Genomic DNA, 18,125 nt, shown 5'->3' with positions numbered 1-18,125 from the left:
TGGATCCTCAGATTCCCAGTGGCCACTCAATGCTGCAAAATGTTCTTTCTCCTCTAAGCGCAGGGGGCCCTCTTTTCTAACTCCTGCCACGGTAGAAGCCACACTCTCTGGAACTGTTTTCCCCAAGCTTGCTCTGCTGTGACAGATACAACACAGGCGTTCACTCTGGGCCGACGAATTCCTGAAATCCTATGTGGCCAGGCTGGAGGGTGTTTAATTTAGCAAAGGCATTTAAAATACGATGCAAAAGCGAGGCTTGCCTCCTGAACAGGGCGTGGAGAAACCACTATCGTCTCTGTCAGGAGAACAGGTGCCCGGGGAGTCAGAATGACCCACTGGGAAGCATGAGCTGGGCTTTGAGACTCAGTGGCTGGAGGTGGGCACACTGGGACAGGCCGACTCTTCCAACAGACCTGGCCCTGAGCTTCAACCCCTGTGCAAGGGGATTGCTCAAACACAGAGCATCTTGGAAGGCCCTCATCTTGAACTTGGAACAGTGCTGAAGGTCATGGAAAACACTGTTCCCCCTTACCTGGGACATGAAGTCCACCACACCATGATGCCAACGGCTGCCAAGAGGCCATACGGGAAAAAAAAAGGTCGGCAGGGTGAGCCCTAAGCTCTAGCTGGCAAACAATTTACTCCTGGACAGTTTTATTTGCCCCCCCTCCCTCCCACTGGGTGACGTCGGAACATTTTTGGTTCCCATGAGGGCAGGAGCTGCTAACGGCATTTGGTAAACAGAGATCACGATGCTGACCAGCATCCCACTGTGCACAGGATGACCCCCTAAGCCCAGAGAATGAGCCACCCACACATCAACTGTGCAGACGTTGAGAAACCACACCTTGATTATGTACAAGGAGGCGGGGTCAGATCCTTAGCTCACGCTGCACACCGAGGTAAATTCTCAGTGGGTCAGACGGCACAAATCAGGGTGGCGCCCCAGCTTTTGTGAGTGACCTCCTCTCCCTCCCCACTCAGTCTGTGTATTTAGATGTGTGCAGCATCTCAGGACTTCAGCAGAGATGACGATGCCACACAGTCATGTGTGTGTGTGGGTGGGGGGAGGTCAGCAGAGTCCCCTGACCCAGGGGTACTCAAACGGTGGTGACTTTGCCCCCAAGGGGGGCATCGGACAATGTCCGGAGACATTTGGGTAGAGACCAGGGACACTGCCAAACATCCCATGAGACACAGTGCAGCTGGAGGAGAGCTCCGCCAGCACCAATGAAACCTGGCTATGGCCCGAAAGGAGCTTTCTCTCCCCCTAGGGTCCATCAGCAGACTAACAGGTAGCAGGAACCGACAGGGCTCCCCACACGCCAGCAGGCCAATCACCTGCCACGTGTTCCTTTCACAACAACCCACAGACTAGAAAGCACCGTTTACAGATGCAGGAACTGAGGTCAAACAATTTGCCCAAGATCCTGGGCAAGTAAGTGACAGAGATGAAACGCAAACCTAGAGCACTTCCAAGTACGCCACAAGCCGTCAGCGGGAGGCTGCCTGTCAGCTCCAGTCCAAGATTCCCGCGAGGCTCGAGGCAGGCCCGCCCAGGCCCTCCACACCGGGGCTCCACTGGCACAAGCCAGTGTTTCTCAGACTTTGTCACCTTGGGACCCCTTTCCACACTTGTAAGTTATTGAGGATGCCCAAGAGCTTGGGTAAATGTGAGCTACAGCTATTGATATGTATTATGTTAGAAACTGGAGAACAAAACAGCAACCTATGCCAGCATTCTTGCCTGGACAGAGGAGCCTGGTGGGCTACAGGCCATGGGGTCACAAAGAGTTGGACACACTGAGTGACTAAACGATAAGAACATGTTAGAAACTGAACTAAGAAACATCAGAAATTAGTTAATTTACTTAAGATAATAATAGTGAAGGTTTATCTAGATAATACACTTTTATGAATAACTATTTTTGAAACAAACAAAAACACTAGGGATAAGAGGGACATTATTTTATATTTGGACCCATGTTTTAACATCTGGCTTACCAGGAGACAGCCAGGCTTTCTTATCTGCTTCTGCAGCCCATCTGTTGCACTATACAACCTCTGGGAAAAAACTCCACCATCCATTCACAAGGAGTATGAAAAGGGCAAATGATGCCTTTGCATTGTTATGAAAATAGTTTTGAACTCGTAGTCCCCTTGAAAAGGCTGAAAAGTCCCCTTGAAAAACGGACTCCCAGGGCCCCTGGACTATCTTGAAGAAATGCTGCTCTGAGCGCTAGCATTTCCAGCGCGCAGAACCCTGAATTAGTGATGGACCGCCAAGACCCGTCTGCTGAGGGTCTCTGCCATGGAACACCCAGTGCTCTGAACACATCTGAGAGGTGCTAGAGCCACCGGCCTGAAGCCCACAGGCCGGCCGAGGTCAGGCAGGCCCGGGTGGGGGGGGTGGGCGGGTAGGGGGGCTGCCTGTGGTGACTGGGAAGCACAGCCTGTCTCAAGGGGGCACTGCACCTCAGTCCTGGCACATCACTGCCGGGCAGGAACACCAGCTGAGGCTGGTGCTGTTTTCCAAGAGAGATCAGGAATCTGGATTGTTCTTTCCCCTGAGGCCTTAGAATCCTTACTCAGCTCCTAACTAGTGACTAGTGAAGTCAGTCGTGGCCGACTCTTTGCGACCCCGTGGACTGTAGCCTACCAAGCTCCTCTGTCCATGGGATTTTCCAGGCAAGAGTACTAGAGTGGGTTGCCATTTCCTTCTCCAGGGGATCTTCCCAACACAGGGACCGAACCCGGGTCTCCCGCATTGTAAGCAGACGCTTTTACCATCTGAGCCACCAGGGAAGTCCTAACTAACAGCAACAAAGACAAACCCAATGGACCAAATTACATACTGTTTGCCCCGGAAGCGAGATCACAACTCCTGCCTGTGGTTTTTTAACTGGCTCTGTGTTGCAGAAAACCGGTGGGGTCCTGGACATCGCGGACCTCCTGCAATCATCTCCGACAGTGCAGCCAAGCATTGGTTTTAGTTTTCCTCCACAACCTCCTTAAAGTAAGCGTGAAGTGCAGCTGGGGTTAGGACTCACAGCGAGGGCTACACAGCTGCACCAGGTGTCAAGACAACCAAGGACGAGGCAGAGTGTGGACACCCGGGGGCCTCACCTGCTCTGAGGCTCTGAGCTGTCTAGCTTCCTACCAAGGAGCGTGCAGCCATGCCGGACAGGGCTCCACGGGATCACAGGAAGGTGGCAAAAACAAACCTCCAAACCAAACAGAGAACCCCTGCTGCTTGTTGCTGGGCGCCACCACCAGATCCTGAATGCAAAGCCGGCTGCCTCCTGATCACTTCAAAGTACCATGGAGAGCTACCTGCCAGGGGCTCGGAGAGGTGAGGAGCAGCTACTTCTGCCTGCTGCCTCTGTCAGGCAGTTCCCATTACATGAGAAACAGGCCCTGCCCAAGTCCCCCAGACGCATCCTACTGCTCCCCAAACGGCCCCCATCTTCCACTTTACTCCAGCCCATTCTCTGTCTCTGAACTCAGGTGGGAATTCGACTGGTACCTAAAACACCCTCTTCGCCAGGCCCAAACACTGCCCCTCTCCCAACACCATTCAAAGCTCTGCCCTTACTTCCTGTCACCTCTCTCCAGATGCTTCAGCGTGTAGAGCAGAGCCTGACCTGTCCTATACCCAACGATGCCTGCAGGAAATGGTGGCGCAGTGTGAAGAATCCACCTGTCAATACAGGAGATTTGGCTTTGATCCCTGGGTTAGGAAGATCCCCCAGAGGAAAAGGCAATCCACTCCAGTATTCTTGCCTGGGAAATCCCACGGACAGAGGAGCCTGGCGGCTACAGTCGATGGGGTTGCAGAGAGCTGGATACAACTTAGTGACTAAACGACTACAGTGGGACTGCTGGGTGAGTCCGTTTTCCAGTTAACTGAGAGGCAGGCTGAAGATATGGTAGAAAAGTTTTAAACTTGCAGAACTACAAGCATGTTTTGTCTGTACACAGGATCTCGGGCAGAACTTAAAATTTTCTTCCCAAGTATACAAAGGTGGCACCCTCAGCCCTAATCTGCCTCAGGTGAGAGGCACGGGGGAGTTCAATGTACACTCTGCAGGGCAAACCTCAGAGTTAATGTTTATTGTTTAAGTTCATGAAACTTTGAAAAATTGCTTCTCACTTATCCTAAGTATTAAGTTGAGGGCAGGGCAAGCGGGTGGTAAGAATCAAGTGAACGGAGGACTTCAACCATTGAGGTTCTAGAGCATCAATAAACACTCAGCTGCATCTCATCCTCTCAGGGGTTGTTTGAAATCAACAAGGTGAGGGACTTCCCTGGCAGTCCAGTGGTTAAGGCTGAGCTTCCACTACAGGGGACATGGGTTCGATCCCTGGTCAGGGATCCCACATGCTGCACAGCATGGCCAAAAGCCAAACAAACAAAAGGCAAAAAACAAGTCAGGTGAGTGGGAGCCCCCCACCCCTCCACCAGGGGACACTGAGCAACGTCTGGACATTTCTGGTTGTCACGACAGCGGGAGGGCGCTACTAGCATCCAGCGGGTGGAGGCCAGGGAAACAGACCAACAGCCCAGGACACCCAGCGCAGCAGCACAGAGAATGCTCTGGCCCCAATGCCCAGAGTGCCCAGGCTGGGAGCCCTGGCTAGACAGTCATGTGATCAAAGTCAGGACAGAACCAGAGAGGATGGACAGCCCAGCTCTGGCTGCATCCCATCCTGGGCGTGCCCCAAGGCCACCTCGTTCAGACTCGCTTCTTGCTCTCTCTGGCTTTGCCTTGGGCACTTCAGCTAAATGTGTCTATAACATAAGCCCTCCATGGTAAAAATAGCTTCCATTTCCTCCTGACTGTTTATTACTGGGCTGAGATAGGCGCTAAATCATTTATATGTATTAATTCAGCCAGGGCTCAGAGCAACCGTGTGATAGATACAATCACCATTATCCTCATTTTACAGGTGAGGAAACTGAAGCTCAAAGCGGCTAAGGAGTTGCCCAATGTCACTCAGAGAGGACAAGGCAGAGTCAAAGCACAAGCCCAGTTCCCAGGCAGAGACTGGGGCCCGCCATCACGCCACGCCACAGGCCTCGGCTGAGGGAGACACACCGTGTCTGAAGACACTCCTGACGGGCCCGGCCCTGGGGGAGGGGCACGAGGCAGGCAGTGCTGCCAGCATCGTGCGCGGAGGCAGACGCTGCGGGGACGCTCAGCGCCCTACACAGCAGAGGACAGCCCCTCAACAGACTCGTCTGGTCCAACGTGTCAAGAGGACCAACGCTGAGAAGCCTGCGCCGTACCATCTCTCGGGTTTCCACCACGTGTCTCTGCAGGCCAGCAAGGCCTCATGTGTGTATGGTATCAAATTTTAACGCAGGGATCTAGAATCCAAGGTCTCCTACAGCTCCAATATGCTCTGCTCACCTTCTTCACCTTCACCAGAAACCAAACGCTGCCTTCACACTCTGATGCCAGTCTACCAGGCAGAATAACTCCAGAGACAAGATGGTTAACGACTTTGGGATGTGTGTACCGCACCGCCGCCCCCCCCCCCACCCCACCACACACACTCACTCTCTCCTAGGAAACATTCCAAAGGGACTTTAAAAGTCATAGACTACAGGACTGCCAGCAAGGGTGTGGGAGTGGCTGTCACCATCCCTGAAGAGACCACCATGGCAATGAGAGCCAACAAGACGCTGAACTCGACACACATCTGGAAATGCTTCTCTCTACACAAGCATGGCCCTCCTAACCAGTACTGCACTACGCAAGCTGGCGGTTCTCAACCCTTGCTGCACAGCAGGATCACATGCGCTGCTTTCTGTCTCTACAGATGCCCAGGAGTTAGGATGGGTCTGCTTAGGATCCCAGTCCAGAAAGACAGAAGCCAGAAGGGCGTGTGAGCTTCAACGACAAGTGGGAACGCACACGTATGGGGCAGTCCCCTAAGCTTCACAATGCATAGGAAAGGAAGTCCTCGCTCACACAGAGGATGGGAAACTGAACATGCTGGCGGGCTGCACAAGCCAAAACCAGAAATAGAGTCGAGAAACACATGACAACCAACTAAAGCACGGCAGAGATAAGGGAGGCACAAAAGGCCACTAGGATTCGACTTTTTTGAGGCCAGAACTAGTGTCAGAGGCAAAGTACTAGGTGCGTGTGGCATTAACTAGGCAAAAACTTTAAGTACAAAACATTCCATTGTCTCTATTTTATACACTGATGAGTTCAGCTACGCAACTGACAGCTCATGCGCCAGTACCTATGCTAGACATGCTGTCCCTGGATAACCGGAATCCATCATTTCCCCTTTGTGCTCACAAGTACGCCTCGCTCGTTCATTCAACAAACATTCCCTGGATCCCTATACCCTGCGCCCGGCACTGTTCTACATCGGGGTGGGGTGGGGGGTCCATTAATGACAGACAGAAACCCTGCTCCTCATGGAACTTACATTTTTGAAGAGGGGTAGTCAGACAAGCAAGTCAACCCAGCTTGCTGTAGGTGATAAGCACTGTGGAGTAACATGAAACAGAGTGAAGGGAATAGTGAATGAGGATAAAACTGAAAATAGGTGGTCGGAGAAGTTCTCAATAAAGCAACACGTGAGGAGGAACCTGAAGGAGGCACAGGAGCGAGCCACAGGGACAACTGGAGGAAGACTGACTCAAGCAGAGGAACCGGAAGGTCCAGAGGCATAATGGAGGGGGATACGGAACGCGAGACGGGCGCTGAGAAAGCTGGAGCAGTTAAAGCAGGCCAAGTCGGGAGACAGCGGTGGGGGGAGGACAGGGAGGTCTTGGGGCACCGGGGTCGTCTGCCTTCTGGGTTGAGAAGCTGCCAGATGGGTGAAGGTGGCAGGGAGGACCAAGCAGTGGCAGCAGCGGTCATTCTCTGGAAAGATTTGAAGGTAGAACAGACAAAGATGTGCTGCAGCGTGTGAGAGAAAGTCATCAGGGGCGACTTCAAGGTGTCTGGCCTGAGCAATTTTAAACAATGGACCTGCTATTTACGACTAGGGGAGAAAGTTGGCAGGGTGGGCAGGTTTGGGGGAGAAAGATAGGGGTTTTATTTGATATGACATCCAAATGGAGGTGTTGAATATGAGCCCTGAGTTCAAGAATGTGAACGGGCCAAACTCGCAAATATATAAGGTGTGTCCCATTGACTCTCTTTTATCCAGTGCCCGATCTGCCTTTAAATGGATCTTGTGAATGGAATGCCTCAACCCTCCACCAGCTCCTTTAACTTATCAAAGAGATGTGGTACAGATGAGAGGTGAAGTGGGGGCTCTGAAGTTAGACCACGTTGATGCACATCCCTGCTCCTTACTAGCTATGTGACCTGCCTTGGAGGAGTAACTTAACCATTCTAACTCAGTTTCCTCACCGACAACCAGGGCTGATGGTACCTTCCTCTGGGAACTTCTGTGCAGAGCGAGGACTTTCCCAGATAGCTGCCCGCCCAAGTCTTTGAACAGTACCTGGTACTGCCCCAAATGCTTCACCAGGGTGAGCACTTAGGATTGTCATTTGTGCGAGGGAAACCTCAGGCCAGCAGGGAGCAGCGTATGAGGGGGAACCAGGGCCAGGCAGGCAAGACCGCTTGCCCGCAGCTGTGCACCTAAGAACGGAGGAAGCTAAACACAAGCCTCATAAAGTCCCTGAAGCTACGAGCGATCTGAACATCACAGGTGATTTCATCAGACATCGGCTGATGGCGCGCTTTCTCTGAGCCGTTCGGAACTGTAACCTTGTCAAAATCGTTCAGCTGGGATGTCAGCGCTTCGCAGAGAAGGAGATCACACAACCTTGTCTCCCTCTGGAAGTGCAACCAAAAAAAGGGCCGAAAACCAGCTAGGGCTTTCAGCGGCCCACACCCTGCGGCTGGGGCCTCAAGGAGCGAAGACGAGGCGCGACTGTCGGTCGCCACTAAGGATCCGGGGTAACTGGCGGGAATTGGGGGCCTGAGTTGAGGGTGGGGACGAAAACAAACCTGACGTTCTCAATCCTCGGCGTGGGGCACCGCCACAGGATTTGGGGGTGGGCCGGCTTGGCAGCCAGGCCAGGGAAGAGGGAAGCCCGGGTCCCCGAGAACGAGGGGGCGGGGAGAGAGCGTGGCGCGCTGGGCCCCACGACCAGGCCCCGAGATCTATTTACATCCGAGGTCGAGGCGCTGCGGCCGTGCCTCCCGCCCCCTTCGGCCCCCAGCCTGGCCTGAGAGGCGGAAGGGCCTCAGGATCGCGGTCCCCCCAGTCTCCCGGGCCGTCTGGCCGGACGGTGGTAGGGCCGGGGCTACCGGGACTGATGAGTCGGGTGGGTGAGCCCGGCCTGAGGGGACGCAATGGGGGGCGGCTGCAAGGCCCGCTGGGCCGCTCTTCCGGAGCAGACAGGCCCCCCGCACCCGGAGTGCTCACCCCTCGGGCCTATGGCCCCCGGACCTCCCGCCGCCCGTTCCCTGGCCGCCAGCTGGCCCCAGACGGCACCTCCCCTACCTTCGTTCGCCAGGTCCGCCATTTTACTTCCTTAAGCCCTCCCACAAGGCCCCGCGCCGGCCCGGGCTCGTCTGCTTTCTGCCAGAAACTCCCGCGCGTGCGCACTTTCCAAATCGACTCCTAGCGAGGCGGGCAGCTAGCGCCTGCGCGCGGAGCCCGGCACTGAGACGCGCTCTGGATCGCTGTCCGGTTCAGGACAAGCTCGTAGCACGCGCCTGCGCATTAACCGCCCCCGCCTCCTTTTCCCGCCGACCGAGGGGGCGTGGGCAGGGCAGGGCAGAGAGCACGCGCAGTGAGCCTCGAGCGCGCGGTGGGCAACCCGGGATCCGAAGTTCTTTACAGCTGCCCGGCCGGAGTGGGTTTTCATGCCCCTGCTTTCCGATTGTTTTCCGGCCCTGCCCCCGAGGCTGGAGCGTGGACAGCGGAGGGCGCCGCAACAAAGGCCATCTTCTAGGTAAATCCCTGGGTTGGGCCGGGGGAAGGCTTTTCATGTGCGCAGGTCCGGGGCTTGGAGGGGACCCTGGAGGGGGGTCTTGGGGCGCCCTATATCACCTCAGGCCTCAGTTTTCCCTTCTAAGGAACCGTACGTCAAGCAAACTTTCTGAGGCCACGTGGAGAGGTGGGGGATGGTTGGGGGAAGTAGAGGTCAGAGGTTGGAGATCACTGGCCAAAGGGAAGGTTCATGGGGGTGGGGCGGGGATCAGATGTTGATCGGGGGACTCAGCGCAGGGGACCTGCGTCATTGAACCATCAGAATGGGCGTTCCTGGACGAATGGCCCAGGAGGCCCTGGACCTTACGGCGACTGCCTTCATAGATTACGTGGGCTGGCTATCGCCCACCGTCTGGAAGACAGTGAAACCTACACAGGCGAGAAAAGCAGGCACCGGGGCAACCAGGCAAAAATTGAACTATAAGTACTGCCTTGGTGGTTGGGCATTTTCGGAGGTCGACTGTGTGTGACCGAGATGTAAGCGAGTATGGAGTCTCAATCCTCAGTTTCCTTCTTCCCCCGAGGAAAACGGCGGTGAATGCTAAGTTCTGTCAGACTCTTTGCGACCCCATGGACTGTAGCCCACCAGGCTCCTCTGTCCTTGGGATTCTCCAAGGCAAGGATACTGGAGTGGGTTGCCATGCCCTCCTCCAGGGGATCTTCCCCACCTAGGGATCAAACCAGCATCTCTTAAGTCTCCTGCTTTGGCGGAGAGGTTCTTGACTACTCGGGCCACTTGAGAAACGACCTGAGATGGTCAAAGCTATTCTTAAGAGTGTGCAAGAAGCCTCCAGTGTGGGGGGCTTGAGCGCACAGGGAAACTCAGGCATAGGGACCAGCTGAAAATGGGAAATAAATGTTCTAGGCCTAGGGAACCAAAGAAAGGGGGAGATAAGGATTCTTCCTCTGACATCCCCCCCGCCCCATAGTCCACTGGGGAGGATGTTGAGATTTGGGGCAGGATAGCCCTCCTGCCCGGAGAAGGCAATGGCACCCCACTCCAGTACTCTTGCCTGGAAAATCCCATGGACGGAGGAGCCTGGTAGGCTGCAGTCCATGGGGTCCCTACGAGTCAGGCACAACTGAGCGGCTTCACTTTCACTTTTCACTTTTATGTATTGGAGAAGGAAATGGCAACCCACTCCAGTATTCTTGCCTGGAGAATCCCAGGGACAGAGGAGTCTAGTGGGCTGCCGTCTGTGGGGTCGCACAGAGTCGGACACGACTGACGCGACTTAGCAGCAGCAGCAGCAGCAGCAGTCCTCCTGCCAAGACTAGATGCTGAGTAAAGCTCTGATGAAAGACAGCACTGTTGCCTGCTTGTAGAAGACAGAGCGGTCTATGCTGAGTGGTTGAGTTGGAGGCTGATGTGATGCTTTTCCTCTGTTTGGTTGCTTAACTAGAATTTGTCCGGATAAAAATGAAGATTTTTACATGAGAGCTTTGCTCCAAAGAAATGGGACATTACTCCTCCCGGCCGCTCATGATTCTCAGGTGACTGAGAAATTTCCGGAAATGGTGGAGGCCGAGTCCTCATACTGTGCAGTGGTCCCCTAGGGAAACCCACTCATTAATTAAGACACTTGCTTGTCCAGGGGTTTCAAATAAGAATTGGCTGTTGATCGATCTGAGCACCCATGGTGGTCTTAGACTGCCGAAGGGAGTTACTAAGACACGTAGGAGGGCTGAAACGACTCTGGGGTGACTCCTGGGGGAGTTAAGCTTGCGTGCAGCACACTGGCCCACCACACAATTTCACTAGTAAATTTTACCCCTGACAAATTCAGCTTAAAATGGGAAATAAAATCCCTCAAACACAGAAACATGGGGCATCAGAAAACAGCCTCTAACACCAGCCTGGTTTATGCATGTACAAAACTTATTCTTGCAGGTAGCTAATTGGAATTAAAGGAAAATTTCTGTCCTAAAAATAGTCAAAATGGGCTCTTTTACTGCATAAGCAGTTGTTAAAGAAAGCTAGCTAGAGATAATCTAGTAAATTTTAATCTGTGAGCTCTCTGTGTTTGTCTATAGGTATGTAATATTATGCTTTACCTGTGGATGACGTTATCAAAATTATTTTGTAAATAAGCACTACTTAAGTGGCTTGAGAAAATTAAGAGCTTATATAAATTCTCAAAATACAAAAGATAACTGGCCAGAATTTTAGATTCATGAAAACTAAAAAAATATTCAATATTAAGTTAATATCTGATGTTAAAGTGTTAATATAGACATGTCTTTAGACTTCCCTGGTGGTTCAGATGGTAAAGCGTCTGCCTACAATGCAGGAAACCCGGGTTCAATCCCTGGGTTGGGAAGATCCCCTGGAGAAGGAAATGGCAACCCATTCCAGTATTCTTGCCTGGAAAACCCCATGGACAGAGGAGCCTGGTGGACTACAGTCCATGGGGTCGCAAAGAGTCGGACACGACTGCGCAGCTTCACTTTCACTTTAGAGCCATCAACGTTAGGTGTAATACTTTTATTGATTAAACAAATGCCAGAAAGTCTCCTGCTTCCAGACAAGGTAACTATAGCTTATGTAAATGGTCACCAGAAAGGGAATTCTATGGAAGCCACAGGGAACAGGCTCACAGATGAAGCCACTAAACGAGCCTCTCTAGGGGAGAAAATGAATCTATTGAACCTAATCTCAAACACCCAAACTGAAGACCAAAGATGGGTGTTACCTGATGGAAGGAAAATGATAAGTAAGCCCATGATGAGGGAATTAATGCCCACTGGGGCCCCCAGGCTATGTATGATACAATACTTAGAAACTATGGTTGCCTGAGAATCTGCACCATTGCGAAACAGGTTTACAGAAGCTGCATAGCCTGCCAGGAAATTAACAAGAGGGTGATTAGGAAAACACACTCTGGGAGGCAGACCTCCTGGGCTAAGACCAATTTCTAAGAAACTATATACTAACCATTTCCTCTACCTTATCATTCCCTAGATTAAAAGGACACCTTGCCCAGACTCTGCCTGTAGAATTCATCACTTCCAGCCGGGTGACTTGGAGTTAATCAAAACCTGGAAAGAAGACAAACTCCAACCAAGCTGGAAAGGCCCTTATCAAGTGCTTCTGACGACCGAGACAGCTGTGTGGACTGCTGAAAAAGGTTGTACTCATTATACACGAGTCAGGGGGCCAATAAAAGAGACCTCAAAGGGAAGGGAAAGGACCAATGAACAGCCTTTAAAGGTAACTTCAAGAAAGCCTTGTTAAATCCCTCCCTCTGAATCCTCCCCTTCACAATAACCATTAACCATGTGGCCACACCTTTGGAAACTGGTATTGAAACCAACAGGTAAAAAGTCAGAGTAGAAATTGACAAGGAACCCCTGATTATCCAATCAGGTTGGTTGTCAATATAACCAAAACCTTGTCACTTCAGACTATTAAGTTTTGATGCCTGCCAAATTTTACCTTGTGGAATCTTAGAAAGAGACAGTTGTCGCAGGCGGATAAGTATCTTTGCCCTGAACCAGATTTGGTTTATACTAAAGCAAGCCTCTGCCCCAGTTGGGACGACGTACATGGACCACCCCGTTTCAGGTCTGGATGGTAAACATAGGGTGGGTGACTCCTAGTTGGAGGCCTTTGAAAGACAAAATATACCTAAGGGCATTCCACCAGAAGCTTGTCAAAATCGAAAATGCAACCCTGTCCTCTTGACTGTTAACAACCCAGCTACCCTAGATTAAGAGCCAAAAGTAGCATCTCAGGTATATGGGTTAGGGACAGATGTCACTGGCAAAGACCCCCTAGGGTGATTTGTTCTTAACTTTATTGAAAATAAAAACCTCCAGTGTATTGGAGACTGTCCTGATCCCGAGCTCCAAAAACCATGTTAGTTCTATTAATGATCCCAAAAGAATAGAAATAATTCAGGTACAAAGATCTAAGAGAGACTTTAGAAACTGATACAGGGTATGGAGATATGAATGCCTGGATCGAATGGGTCAAATTTACAGTGTAAGGTCATCATAAGAGTGATGTGATGCATGTGTGGCCACGCCCCAGGCACAGGTGGGGAACATTCCCCCTCAGATGGGACACTGATCTGGGAGGAATGCACACGTTGGCCCTTAACCAGGACAAAGATGCGTGGGGAAAAGACCTGCAAGAATCTGTCGTGACTCTTTCCCGAACTCCAAAGGTCGGACCCAGAGCTGTCCCCTCTTTCTCCATAGGGAATATGAAACAGTGCAGGAGATGCAAGAGACTCGGGTTCGATCCCTGGGTGGGGAAGATCCTCTGGAGAAGGAAATGGCAACCCACTCCAGTATTCTTCCCAGTATTCTGCACAGAGGAGCCTGACAGACTACGGTCCATGGGGTCGCAGAGAGTCAGACATGACTGAGCACAGCGAGTACTCTTGCCTCTCTAGGCAGGGAGCAGAGTTCAGTAGATCCATGGGGGAACTTTCAACCTGTACCAGCATCTTGAACGTTACTGATGAGCCACACAACAGTAACTACTCAGCCCTCTGTAGACCCAGGCTGATGTCTGGTGGTTTTGTGGGAAAAGGAACCTCCTAGACTGACTGCTGTCAAGTTGGACAGGGGCTTGTGCCTTCATTCAATCGGCTATTCCCTTCACCCTGGCATTCCACAAGGTACCCGAAAAGCCACCCAGCCACCGAAGTCAGAGAACAGCGGTGGGCTCCTTTGACATATATATATATGTGTGTGTGTGTGTGTGTGTGTGTGTATAGATTCAATAGGATTCCCTAGGGGAGTTCTTAATGAATTCAAGGCCTGAAACCAAATAGCTACAGGGTTTGAGTCAGTACTTTTTAGGTGGTCCACAGTTAATAAAAAAAAAGAAATATAGATCGGATTAATTACATATATTACAATCAACAGATTTATCAGATATACCAGAGATGGCCTCCAAGGAGTAGCTAGCCAATTGGATGCCCCCAGTCAGATGGCTTGGGAAGTAAGATCGCACTGGACATGATAACTAGAGGAGAAAGGGGGTGTTCGTGTTATGCTGGGTGGGAAATGCTGTACTTTTATTCCCAACAGTACAGCTCCTGATGGAACCATCACAAAGGCCTTATTAGGACTAACGACCTTAACCAATGAGCTGGCAGAAAATGCTGGAATTGATGACCTATTCACAGATTGGTTAAAAGGATGGTTTGGAAAATGGAAAGATATGGTTGCCTCAGTTCTCACCCCTCTCATAACAGTTCAGTCACTCAGTCGTATCCGACTCTTTGCGACTCCATGAACTGCAGCACGCCAGGCCTCCCTGTCCATCACCAATTCCCAGAGTCCACCCAAACCCACGTCCATCGAGTCAGTGATGCCATCCAACTGTCTCATCCTCTGTCGTCCCCTTCTCCTGCCCTCCGTCTTTCCCAGCATCAGGGTCTTTTCCAATGAGTCAGCTCTTTGCCTCAGGTGGGCAAAGTATTGGAGTTTCAGCTTCAACATCAGTCTTTCCAATGAACACCCAGGACTGATCTCCTTTCGGATGGACTGGGTTGGATCTCCTTGCGCTCTAAGGGACTCTCAAGAGTATTCTCCAACACCACAGTTCAAAAGCATCAATGCTTTGGTGCTCAGCTTTCTTCACAGTCCACCTCTCACATCCACACATGACCACTGGAAAAACCATAGCCTTGACTAGATGGACCTTTGTTGGCAAAGTAATGCCTCCGCTTTTGAATATGCTGTCTAGGTTGGTCATAACTTTCCTTCCAAGGTGTAAGTGTCTTTTAATTTCATGGCTGCAGTCACCATCTGAGGTGATTATGGAGCTCAGAAAAATAAAGTCAGCCACTGTTTCTACTGTTTCTGCATCTATTTGCCATGAAGTGATGGGACCAAATGCCATGATCTTAGTTTCCTGAATGTCGAGCTTTAAGCCAACTTTTTCACTCTCCTTTTTCACCTTCATCAAGAGGCTCTTTAGTTCTTCACTTTTTGCCATAAGGGTGGTGTCATCTGCATATCTAAGGTTATTGATATTTCTCCCGGCAATCTTCATTCCAGCTTGTGCTTCCTCCAGCTCAACATTTCTCATGATGTACTCTGCATAGAGGTTAAATAAGCAGGGTGACAATATACAGCCTTGACGTACTCCTTTTCCTATTTGGAACAGTCTGTTGTTCCATGTCCAGTTCTAACTGTTGCTTCCTGACCTGCATTTAGGTTTCTCAAGAGGCAGGTCAGGTGGTCTGGTATTCCATCTCTTGAAGAATTTTCCACAGTTTATTGTGATCCACATAGTCAAAGGCTTTGGCATAGTCAATAAAGCAGAAATAGATGTTTTTCTGGAACTCTCTTGCTTTTTCGATGATCCAGCAGATGTTGGCAATTTGGTCTCTGGTTCCTCTGCCTTTTCTAAAACCAGCTTGAACATCTGGAAGTTCATGGTTCACGTATTGTTGAAGCCTGGCTTGGAAAATTTTGAGCATTACTTTTCTTGCGTGTGAGATGAGTGCAATTGTGTGGTAGTTTGAGCATTCTTTGGCATTGCCTTTCTTTGGGATTGGAATGAAAATGGACCTTTTCCAGTCCTGTGGCCTCTGCTGAGTTTTCCAAATTTACTAGCATATTGAGTGCAGCATTTTCACAGCATCATCTTTCAGGATTTGAAATAGCTCAACTGGAATTCCATCACCTCCACTAGCTTTGTTCATAGTGATGCTTTCTAAGGCCCACTTGACTTCACATTCCAAGATGTCTGGCTCTAGGTGAGTGATCACACCATCATGATTATCTGGGTCGTGAAGATTTTTTTTGTACAGTTCTTCTGTATATTCTTGCTACCTCTTCTTAATATCTTCTGCTTCTGTTAGGTCCATACCATTTCTGTCCTTTATTGAACCCATCTTTGCATGAAATGTTCCCTTGGTATCTCTGATTGTCTTGAAGAGTTCTCTAGTCTTTCCCATTGTTGTTTTCTTCTATTTCTTTGCATTGATTGCTGAGGAAGGCTTTCTTATCTCTCCTTGCTATTCTTTGGAACTCTGCATTCAAATGGGTATATCTTTCCTTTTCTCTTTTGCATTTCACTTCCCTTCTTTCGACAGCTATTTGTAAGGCCTCCTCAGACAGCCATTTTGCTTTTTTGCATTTCTTTTTCTTGGGAATGGTCTTGATTCCTGTCTCCTGTACAATGTGACGAACCTCTATCCATAGTTCATCAGGCACTCTGTCTATCAGATCTAGTCCCTTAAATCTATTTCTCACTACCACTGTATAGTCATAAGGGATTTGATTTAGGTCTAGTGGTTTTCTCCACTTTCTTCAATTTCAGTCTGTATTTGGCAATAAGGAGTTCATGACCACAGTCAGCTCCTGGTCTTGTTTTTGCTGACTGTATAGAGCTTCTCCATCGGGAATTTGTAAGAAATAAAAAAGTGGTCCATTTCCAAAGGTAGCTAGCTCTGAGTGGAAAACTACCAGCAGCCAAGCTTGCCTAACAGTTTGCTTATGTAACAACCACAAAGTTCACACACCTGGAAAGTCCCTAAGCAAGCAGGATGTTGTGAGAGAGAGAAACTAAAATCTTGGTTGAGAAATAACACTTAGGTCGGGAAGGGAGAAGGAAGGATACTGTATAACCAAACCTCCAGGATGATCGTACACCCCATAGTACCCAGCTGATGAGGAACCGAGGGAGGGACCTGCGTGCTAGCGAGTAAAGTGCTTGCTGTAACTGTCCCGGCTGTGCCTGCTCACCAGACACCTGGTCTCGCAAGGCCGTCATTAGAAGTCTCACTTTCACCCAGTGCTTCGTGTCTCTGGGTCCCTTCCTTGGTTTTGGACATGTGGGCATATTTCTCACACTTTGGAGCTCACCAAACTCTCTGAGCCTTAGGATGTTTGCACTGGCTGATCCCTACGCTTGGACCTTTGTGCCCCAGGTCTTCGGTTTGGGTCCCAGCTCTACTCCTGCTCCAGTACGATCTGGACAAGGAGGTCCTGTAGCCTTTGGGCCACATCTTTCTTCAAGCTAAGGGTGGCTGTTACATTTTTAATTGTTGGGATGAAACCAAAAGAAGAATCATCTGTCATGACATGTGAAAATCATGTGAAATTTAAATCTCAGTGCCCATAGATTTACTTGAAAACAGCCATAGTCATTGACATAATGTCTGTGGCCGCTTTCAAGCTGCAGCCACAGAGCTGAGTTCTTTTAACAGACTGTCTGGCCCAAAAATCTTCAAATATTTACTTGTTGGGTCTCGATAGAAGTTTTGTTGTTGTTCGGTTGCCAAGTCTTGTCTGACTGACTCTGCTAACCCATGGACTCTGGCAGGCCAGGCTTCCCTGTCCTTTGCTATCTCCCAGGGTTTGCTCAAACTCGTGTCCACTGAGTCGGTGATGCCATCCAACCATCTCATCCTCTGCCACCCTCTTCTCCTGCCCTCAGGGTCTTTTCCAATGAGCTGGCTCTTCACATCAGATGGCCAAAGTATTGGAGCTTCAGCTTCAGTCCTTCCAGTGAGTATTCAGGGCTCATTTCCTTTAGGATTGACTGGTTTGCAGTATTTACATGGTGGTTCTATACATTTCTGTACAACCAGTGGGGCGTGGTGAATGTTCAACAGCTGCTGCTTTGGGAGAAGCAGAGAAGCATGTGTTTCTGTCTATAATTACACATGTGCCTGTGTATATATAGTTTCTTGTAAATTTTACCATTTTCCCATACTTAAGTTTCGAAGACAATAAAACAATAAAACGAACCCTGTCGTGTAGTGCTGATTTCCTTGATATAAATACTTCATATGGCCAGTCTCAGGCTATCAGTGTGAATATCACTAATCAGAGTTGAGCAGAGGTGTGCAGTAGCATACTAGATTTTTCTCTCTTTCTCTCTGGAGCCTGCTACTTTCTTGCTGTGGCCTCCAAACCAGCAGCATTAGCATCACCAGGAAATTTGTTGAAAATACAGATTCCCAGGTTCCAACCTAGACCTGAATCAGAATCTGCATTTTAGGCAAAATACTTGCTACCTTGGATTTTGACTCCGCTGCAGGCACAGGCCACAGAGATTGGCTAGAAATTCTTCAGGTATAGCTAGAATGTCAGTGCTGGAAAGGACACTGAAGTGAAGTGAAGTCATGTCTGACTCTTTGTGACCCCATGGACTCTAGCCTACCAGGCTC

General features: G+C 50.1%; 1 protein-coding gene and 1 long non-coding RNA gene across 10 annotated transcripts in view; one reads left to right on the top strand and one right to left on the bottom strand.

Annotated features, from left to right (window-relative positions):
- The window catches only part of RANBP3 (RAN binding protein 3), a 50,663-nt gene extending 42,030 nt beyond the window's left edge, over positions 1-8,633 (bottom strand). For all 8 annotated transcript variants that reach the window (XM_055546430.1, XM_055546441.1, XM_055546446.1 and 5 more), the window contains exon 1: positions 8,491-8,633. In XM_055546430.1, the coding sequence (XP_055402405.1) occupies positions 8,491-8,512 (22 nt within the window). In that variant the 5' untranslated portion in view covers positions 8,513-8,633. The remainder of the gene's footprint in view (positions 1-8,490) is intronic.
- A 113-nt stretch (positions 8,634-8,746) lies between these two features.
- Positions 8,747-17,693, top strand: LOC129627001 (uncharacterized). Of its 2 annotated transcripts, none has more exons than XR_008702379.1 (3): positions 8,747-8,944; positions 11,945-12,193; positions 17,390-17,693. It is a non-coding gene; the product is annotated as an uncharacterized LOC129627001 (long non-coding RNA). The 2 variants fall into 2 exon arrangements; XR_008702380.1 differs by having other exon boundaries at positions 8,754-8,944; positions 11,945-12,110.
- Positions 17,694-18,125: the final 432 nt, after the last annotated feature.

The sequence above is a fragment of the Bubalus kerabau genome, chromosome 1 (assembly GCF_029407905.1).
Source record: "Bubalus kerabau isolate K-KA32 ecotype Philippines breed swamp buffalo chromosome 1, PCC_UOA_SB_1v2, whole genome shotgun sequence".
In the NCBI taxonomy this organism is placed as follows: domain Eukaryota; kingdom Metazoa; phylum Chordata; class Mammalia; order Artiodactyla; family Bovidae; genus Bubalus; species Bubalus kerabau.
Note: the sequence above shows the minus strand (reverse complement) of the source record. Positions and strands in the feature narration are given on the sequence as shown.